The sequence below is a fragment of the Pocillopora verrucosa genome, chromosome 14 (assembly GCF_036669915.1).
Source record: "Pocillopora verrucosa isolate sample1 chromosome 14, ASM3666991v2, whole genome shotgun sequence".
NCBI classification, from domain to species: Eukaryota; Metazoa; Cnidaria; class Anthozoa; order Scleractinia; family Pocilloporidae; genus Pocillopora; species Pocillopora verrucosa.
The window spans coordinates 19,867,855-19,877,640 of NC_089325.1; the positions used below are offsets into that span (position 1 = coordinate 19,867,855).

General features: G+C 38.3%; 1 protein-coding gene across 1 annotated transcript; it reads right to left on the reverse strand.

Moving 5' to 3' along the window:
• Positions 1 to 2,628: 2,628 nt before the first annotated feature.
• On the reverse strand, positions 2,629 to 9,439 carry LOC131791895 (uncharacterized). The gene is made up of 4 exons (XM_066161832.1): positions 9,316 to 9,439; positions 8,567 to 8,674; positions 7,716 to 8,120; positions 2,629 to 2,771 (listed from the first exon to the last, which is right to left on the reverse strand). The coding sequence occupies exons 1-4, from the start codon at positions 9,437 to 9,439 to the stop codon at positions 2,629 to 2,631; spliced, it is 780 nt and encodes a 259-aa protein (XP_066017929.1).
• Positions 9,440 to 9,786: the final 347 nt, after the last annotated feature.

Consider the following 9,786-nt stretch of genomic DNA (forward strand, 5'->3'; position numbering starts at 1 on the left):
GGTCATTCATGCGATTCGCATCTTTTCAGAAGATGTCTTCGAAGTGGTGTTTAGCTACGTGGACGAAGACGCTTCGAAAGGTAAGTAAACCAATATTTTCATCGCCGCCTTTACGACCACTCAAGCCCGCTTGAAATTATACCGTTATCTAGATCCCTTGCGAGATCACGTCCTCTACTATGACATAGATTCTGTCATCTTCTCATGCAAACCTGGCCAAACCACGATCACATTAGGCGATTATCTTGGTGATATGACCAGTGAATTGAACGAGGATGATTACATAACTGACTTTGTATCGGGTAGTGCCAAAAATTACGGATATCTCACCAAACAAGGCAAGTCTTGCTGTAAAGTACGTCGATTTACTCTGAATTATCATGGAAGTCGGTACCTGAATTACGAAGCTATGAAACAAAACGTCTTGGAGGAAATCACAGATCCTTTGGATGAAGAATGAAGAACCGTACCTGTGACCAACCCTTATTTCTTTGCTCGTTTCTTCATGCACACTGGTATTTTAGGGGTTCCAGGAGTGGGAATTTCCTTCTTGGGTGTCTTGAGGGGCGCAATGTCATCTTGCAGTTTCTTCTTCTGTTTCTTTGCCTTGCGTTTGAGTAAATTTTCCACAATTTCTTCTGTCATGGCACTTTCTTCAGACTCTACATCTGCCAAATCGGCCGTGGGTTCACTTGGACTATCTCTTAATCGTTTCGTCAATTATCTACGTTCTTATAACAATTCTCTACTCTGTTGATTCGCTATAGCATCCGGCAACTTTGGATTGTTTACAATAATATGCTCCTTAGCAGCAACACGACCTGCTTTGTTTAGTAAGGCACTGTCCGTAATTTGTCCTTTGTAATATTGAACGAGTTGTTGAAATTCTTCGGGCTTCACCATGAGGTATTCTTCAGCCATCTACGACGTCGCGTGGTTCTTGATAATAGTTTTCCAATTATACTTCGTACGCCCTTCTCCAGTACTCGATTTTATGTTTACTCTCACACAGCTGGCTTTTGCAAATAATAAATTCTATTTAAGTTAGATACATATGTGGACGACACAATATACTGGTGCATAATGATTTTGTTGTATAAGGATTATATACGTTTCAGTACACCTCTCCTTCTTATCCAAGTGTGTACTGAAAATTAAACGTTCGTAACACAAAGTGTAAGGTTAATTGTACAAGTGATTTAACATACCAAGAAAGAAGCTCTGGACTGGACATATTTGGTATGATATAATCTTTTATAGCCAAAGAAGTTACTTATGACAATGTATTTGGCAAATTGCATTGTATGACATGTCAAATATAAGGTGGTATAATGAGGCAGTATACACTAAGTATATGGAACGATATACCGATATATAACGCTTTAGATGGTTAAGGATATACTTGACATACTTGTCCTTATCCTTGCGTGTAATTAAAATTATACTTGACCATACACAACGTGAAAGGTTTGTTGTACAAGTAATTTCACAAATTTAGAAAGAAGCTCTGAACAGGATACATTTGGTATGACATAAGATCTTAAAACTCCTAGACATTACTTTGGGCAGTATATATTTCAAACTGGCTATAATCTCCATCATTGACTGTTTTTTCTTCTGTGTATGTGATGGTTACACATTCCAGTAACTCATGCAAATTATGGCTGTTTGGTCACTTGTTTCATTCTGTCCACTTCATCCATTTCAGCCATTTGGATTATCTTTGTTGGTTAGGTCATTGGTTTATTTAGACCATTTAGGTACTTTGTATCGGCTAGGCTATTTGTGCTATTCATGCTGGTTGGAATATTTGAGCCAAAAAGGTCATTTGTTACTTCAAATAGGTCATTTGGACTACTGGATGCTAATTTACATCACTTGACTCCCTTTTACCTGTTTGATCATTTGTGCCAAATGGCTCCATTATGTTGATTGGGTCATTTGCTCCAGTTTATCTTTTAAGCAGATGTATCATTTACGTCTGCCACAGTTTGAGGCATTTTACAAGTGGGTACAATTAAACTGTTTGAGAACATCCACGATTGCATGGATATTGATGGTTAGGTACTTTTATGATTGCCTTATTTGTCTGATCACATGCACCAGAAGACAAAAATGAGTGAATACCTTGCGATAACCAAAAATATGTATTATTGTCCTTAATACCTTGACATGCGTCTAACAATAAACAACCAACGACAATGAGTTAATACAAATTGTTGGGCTATAACCAAAGCATACAGTATGATAAGGTAATTTTAGGACGAGAAAGTCAGATGTATTCATACTTCTTTCATTAAACAACCTCGATGGACCCCTTAAATTTAAGGACCTGTAATCTGAAAATGTGCAATTGGACATTGGACGATAGAAGGGGTATCCTACACTCGCTGACTTGTCAGACCTACAAAGTGAAAACTTAAGATTTCAACCCTTTGAGCCCAATAGTGTACACCTACTGATAATGGACTGATATTTTGAAGAGAAAGTCGAAGCTAACCACTCAATGGGCTTAAATTATACTGAAACAGTCAATCATCGAGGAGCAAGGTCTTACTCTATATGTATGTGCAAAGTTTAAGACCAGGGTATCGAATGAGAAGTTCCCAAAAATAGAAAAGAATATCTTTAAGCAGGCAATTTAACATCAAATGGAACAGCTACAATGACTTTTTCGTTACCATTTGGAGTTTTAAGATCATAGCACAGATCAGCCACAACACAAATGCTTTCAATCCTTGACACTGGCATGAGTGCTCCCACACATTCAACTTTGAATGATGGCAAACATACTTAAATGGGCAAACCACAATAAAACCCTGAGTGTGGGTGGACTTTATGCCAATGAACACAAGCCAGCAGGTATGGGAAGTCTATAGTTTCACCACTTGGGGATCAAATAGTAACAGTGTGCTGAAAGAAATACTGTATGATTCCTGTGTATAAAGAAGTAAATATTTTATTCTACATTCTAAATAAGATTGTTCTTACTCGTTACACTCCAAAAAAAGGTCCTTGAAGATGATTACTTAAAGCCCTCACCACCATTACTTGGCTCTGCATTTTTGCATCCTATCATGCCATTTTTTTCCAGCTATGCAAGTTTCAATTGCCTTTATCATATATCAACAAAAAGCTAATATATAGACTGAATCCTAATAAGGCAGAACCCAGAAGCCTATGCCGACTTTTTCCGCGCCATTTCGAAAAAAACTACCCACTCTTATAATGTAACACAGAAGGAGTGGTCTGGCCCCAAAGTTTTGATAAGATGCGAATTGGTATTTTGCGACTGGGCAACAAGTAATGGTCAGCAAACAGAGGTACCATGCTTAAAAAACAGGCTTTGCTTTGCATTTGCTTTGGTAAAATAAGACTTTTCTATTTCTGCTTATGTGGGCGCTGGCCTTGCTGGTTTTGTGGTGGGACTTTCAGTAAAGACTTCCAAGTAGTTCTCTGGAACCTGAAGTCTCTCATTAGGATTCTCTATCATTTCATCAAGGTCAGTTTTTTTCACTTAGTTATTTCAATTTACTAACTTTTATAGGTAGCTGCCTAAATTGCATATGAAGCAAATTTTTGTTTTCCTTTTCTGACTGGTAGTTAAATTTAAGGTTTGAAATTGTTGGTCTCAGTTCCTAGTGACTCAGTGACCATTTTTTTTAATTCATGATGTGTAATACTTGCATTGTCGTACATTACAAATTGAAAATACTAAATTACCTAGAACACTGAGAAATAGTACAAATGAAGAGCCAGGAGGCTAATTAGCTGCTAAGTTTTCAAGTCAGCTTCCAGTTCACCTAAGTAGCTTAAATTAAACAAATGAGGGAGAAAAGAAATTTACTTAAAGAAAATAGTAATCATGATAATGATAATGATGATAATACTAAGGTAGATATTAAGGCAAATGTTCAGAGTATTGCCTAGAGAAATTGAAGATTTTAAATTATAATGAGTTTAGAAGGATTTTGGGATCGTGTGTACTATAGGTGGACTCAGTCGACATATCGGTCGACAGTCGACCGACATACATCGGTCGACTATCGGTCGACTATCGGTCGACTATCGACCGACTATCGACCGACTATCGGTCGATAGTCGACCGATAGTCGGTCGACAGTCGACCGATAAATGTGTCGACCGATATAGTCTTAAACCATCGATACTCGACCGATACATGACCGATACTTGACCGATACATGACCGATACTTGACCGATACATGACCGATACTTGACCGATACTTGACCGATACTTGACCGATACTTGACCGATACATAACCGATACTTGACCGATACATGACCGATACTTGACCGATACTTGACCGATACTTGACCGATACTTGACTGATTCACGACCGATACTTGACCGATACTTGACCGATACTTGACCGATACTTGACCGATACATAACCGATACTTGACCGATACACGACCGACACTTGACCGATACTTGACCGACACTTGACCGATACTTGACCGATTCACGACCGATACTTGACCGATACTTGACCGATACATGACCGATACTTGACCGACATTTGACCGATACTTGACCGACACTTGACCGATACTTGACCGATTCACGACCGATACTTGACCGATACTTGACCGACACGACCGATACATGACCGATACTTCACCGGTACTTCACCGATACTTGACCGACACTTCACCGATACTTGACCGACACTTAACCGATACTTCACTGATACTTGGCCGATAATTCATTGCCCCCCGGGGAGGAGGGTTAATTCCACGATAAAAGATATAAAACTCTAATAAGTAATATGATTACCACGTAATTTAGATGTAAATTGCATGTCTGGAATCCAGTTTTAAATTTCTCTTGTGCCGGCCATGGTGCGTGTCGTCTCCGGCAGCGAATCCCAAGTCCTTACAGCGGCGAAGTAACGAAGAGACCTTAGACCATGTTTTGTACATGTTACTTTAGGTATCAAAGCATATTTGTGCCCCTTTCATTAAGATGCGTTTTCTTTACTTGAAATGAATTAGCTGTAGTGGTGGGTGTCTTCTTTTGAAAACATCTGTCCATCGTAATTAACATATCTTGGATGAGACGACCTTTTAATGTGTTATTTAAACCAATCAAATTGAGCATTCTTTCTTAATGAAGGGTCTTTGCTATAAATACATGTCATACCTAAGTGCATGGTCCTTTACCCTCTCTAGTTTTCCAAGTATATTCAACCTATTGACTTTGCCTGTTACTTTTCCGGAGATAGATGTGGTGTGAGAATTAAGGATCTGTGTTCACTTACCGTAGATCAAAATTATGAGATCCACAACGCACGATGTTTATGCGTTGGAGACTTACTACACCCTTTTCAAAGGTTAGGTTATATTTGGTTTTATTATCTGTGCTTTGGAAGCTTATTTCATTGGACAATGAATGGCATTTTAACTTTTTTTTCCGCCGCCGCTGTCATTATTCTTTAAAAAAAAAGTGTCACCGTCTGTCGATAAAGAGCACAAAATTCGACTATTTAAAGGGTTAAAAACCTCCAGTTTGAGACATAACGACAAACGGGACGTCGGTAGAGTGAACTCGCAATACTTCCAGCCGCACTCATAAAGTTTTGATTTCTATTTCATTCTATATCAAGCGCGTGTTTTTAGTAAACGTCAAAACAATTCTAACCCTGTTTGTTCCCATTGCACCGCGAGTAAGGAAATTTCACTTTCCGATGATGTAGTCTTCAACGCTGGTGTACTAAATGGTGGTGACGGTTGAAAATATAGATCGTATTAGGTTCCGTAGCTTTGTAAATCCACTTTATAGGGATACAACTGTTTCGAGATATTTGTCCGACAAAAGCTTAAAAGCGTATGCGACAATACCAAATGGCTTTATGGGTTAAAGTAATTTACCACTGCTTGGTCGAAGTTCTCGTTGCTTCAACGCAATAGAGAGAGATAGCATGAGCACGCATGTTCATGGATTCTCCTTCCTTCCGGCTTAGACTGTGAGCTTCGATCAAACAAAAGCAAATAACCGTTGCCCATACAACCTGTTGGTATTGTAGCGCACGGTTTTACGCTCTTGTACGACAACCTTTCTTGAAATGGCTGTTTACACTCTCTCCTCCGCAGCGGCCTATTTGTGTCACAAGAAGGCTGGGAATAGAGAAAAGAAAGCGCGCTCACATTTCTTTGGAGGGGGGACTGGTGGAATAAAGGGGGGACATAAACGGTTACTCCGCGTTCGAGAGGTTTAAACACGAATTATAGGTGCACCAACAATTATAGGTGCTGCACGATTTGTGCGTCACAATAAACACGGCGACGAAGATCGCACCGAGAGCCTGGAAAAATAAATGATTTATGGAGCAAAACAATGGCTGTGTGCAAGTATTTTAAAAAACATTGGTTAATTTCCTTACTGTCCTCCGTAATACAAGATGTATACTGGTAACTGCAGTTTGTCATCCAAAAAAAAAATTTCATTCCAAAACTCAAATGGAAAATGGTTTTCGATCGCATGCATTTTAGCGAAAGCTTATTGACTTTCTTTCCTTTGATTTGTAAAAAGGCAAGATTTTTCGAGTGGTAAAACTGAGCTCTCCAATTTGAGTGGATGGAGAGGGAACTACTCACGCGCCAAGAGAGTAGCGCGGTTAAAGTTTTGTTTCAATTTTTTTTCCTTCCAAAGATGCGCCGGGGTTTTCCCCGAAAACTTTCCTCTGTAGGAAAAATGAGGGGGAAAAAAATGCTTGCAGCTCGAAAATTCCCCTCAGTCCCCTCCCCCATTTAACTTTCTAATTTCCGTCCATTAAAAATAATGAGGATCATGGAGATTAAGATAATAATTGCTTTACATTGCTACACATCTTTCAATCATTAACTTTATTTCAGGATAATCATTTGTTATGGTTTTGTACAATATAAAAGTGGATGTGTAATTAATAACTATCAACAGTTCACTATCAGCTACGAAGTTCGTTCCAAAAGCAGTAATTTTTGGTTACTCGTTTTCGTTTTCAAAAAAGGTGCACCAACCTTATTTCATAGCATTCTATTATCATTATGGTCTAAATTTAAAGCCTAAAGAACAGTAACAACAACCAAAATTCCTTCAAAACTTAGTGATCTAAAACATTTTCTTGGCACACATTAAAAGGGCCTTTTTCTTTAAATCCTAACAACAATTTCTTTTAGCCAAAATTTTACTCTGTTAACACATTGCTAAGTATAAACTGTCCGTGGAGATGAAAATATTATAAAAAAACAAAAACACAGAATCTTATTTAACCTATAACCCAAAAAGTAACAGCGTCGAAGAATTCAAGCGAGTTACACCTAATAACAACAAACGTTCTAGGGGTCATAGCCGGAAAGAAAAAAAAAACAAAACTGAGACTAATAGAAAAAAAAAATCTATAGTGGTAAATAATCAATAAAATCACCGTATTTACTCGTTTGAGCCCCACCCAGAATGAGTGCCGCATCTAAAATTGCCGGCGGCACTTATTTGAGGAAACTAATTACATTGGAACATAACCATAGTATAATCTTTTTCAGTTTGAAAAGGCTATGGTTATAATTTCCTTTATAGCTATCTCTTTTTTTTTTTTCTTTTCTTTTTTTTTTTTTTTCAGAAATATGATGGTTGTTGAATAAGCTCCGCTCTCTAATGAGCGTCCCGCACCGAAAAAAAAAAAGAATAAACGTGGCGCTTCATAGAGTAAATACGGTAAGATAATGGATAATGGATAATGGATAATGTATGAACTAGTTTAATTAATTTCTTTAATAATTTTCCCATATAATCCTTTGGGTAGAACGGGAGCAGCCTTTGCTCGGTTATTAACCTACTTGATTGGGCGCGATAATCACTGAGCGCTTCCCTACATTTCGATTGAATTAATTTCATCGACACCTTACCCGTCTTTTCCTTAACTAATTGGACCACTCTCTCGTACTTTTCTTTGTCGATGATTCTGAGTTCGCAGATGCCTATAAAGTCCCTGAGGGTGTTCCGTGGGACACCAGAAAGTCGCATGGCCTCTGCAAGGGAGCACTGGTTCTCTTTCATTGTTTCGAGAACGCTTAAATACCTGTCATGAATTCCTTGTAAATTGGATCCTTGGACCGTTCCTAGAATATTAGAAAGAAAAATGTCCTTATTCAGAATTTATTACCATTCGTTTCCCCAATTTATGAAATATTGAAACTTTACCTATTCTAAAGGATAAGTTTGGCAGATATTTGTCAAATTATCATGTACATTTTCTTCTAGAATTAGCAGCCGTGGTCGTATACTTACTCTTTTACAATCCGGCGGTATAGCGCGATAGTGAGTCAGAAAGTCCAAAGTGTTACTGAACCTTATCACATTTCACATACAGTTTCTCGTATTTTTTTATTTGGGCAGTTCAGAAAAATCGTCCGGCAATAGTTCGTGGAGAATTTTCAGATAATTTGCAAGAGACGTATTAACTTTATCGTCCCCATCGCCTACGTCACTTTTCTGCAAGATTTTTTGTGATCTTAACGATAGTATAGTTAAGGATGCAATGTGTTCAGTCAAATTTCTAACAAACCTCGGGAATTTTTTGAGCACTTGTCTTTTTTTGGCTCCTTTGGCTTTGGCTCCTCCTCTTCGGTTTCGCACAATTCGTCCTCAATGTCTCCGTCTTGAAAAGTCGCCCCTACAAAGCCAAAACATATACTAATTTAACTGCAATCGTATCCCTGGACCGACTTAAGCTTCATACAACAATAGATTTATACAACGCCACGCCTCAAATAATCCCCAACCCTTATCATTTCCAAAATATCGATTGTAAATAGTTACTACACGATTGGAAACGATCCTCCGAAAAAATTGTATTAAGAACGGTGGAGTTTTTACACGGAGGAGAACGATCGGAAATTGTGTTGAAATCGTGGGGAGCTCCCTATGTTGTTCATTATACAGTGCAGGTATAAAGGTTGAGTGGGTGTGGTTTTAAATTTATTAACACGTGTAGCAGGGTAAGATAAAATTCTCGAATACTTGGTCATTTATATTTGTCCGTGTGTGTTTTAAAGATTGAGGTACCTATCAATGTTCGCCATTCTTTTTCAATGAGATGCAAATAAGTGGGCGAATTATTAATGCACGTCATTCTTCACTCAATGTCGACTCAATGTCCTCGACATGAGAAAAAATTTCATTAAGATTAGCCTGAAGAACATAGGTAATTTCTGTGCGTTTCTCTCTCCTACAATCGCGGTGATTCCCGTTTGAGTCCACAAAATTGGCAAAAAACGATGGAAACATACATTTGTGATAATTGTTTTTTCGTACCTTCTAGCTCCTCAATGCGTTTTTGCATTGTCGCTATGGTAGCTTGATACTCGGCCTCCATCTTTTTGTATAGTTCGTCGGATCGCCGAATCCGTTCTCGGGCAGCTTCGAGGTCACTTTTCATGTCTTTAAACTTTTTGGTCGAGCTTGTCTTCTCTCCCTTCCCGCGGGCGGCTTTACTGGTTTCCTCTACTCTGTAAACAAATGAAACAAACTAGTTAACTCACAAATGCCGGTTTGAACGGATATCCCATGCAACGGATTAGTTTTGTTTCATGTTTTTTTGTTTGTTTGTGATCTATTTTCGATGTATATATTCTTTAGACTGTTATAATCTAAAATAAACTTGACGCTAAATCATCATCATCATAAGGTGGCTTGCTTCAAAATATTTGTTTTGATTGTTTCACCTTGAATTAGCGAATAAACATTATGCCTTACCATTCGTCCAGATCACCGGGTTCCGCATTT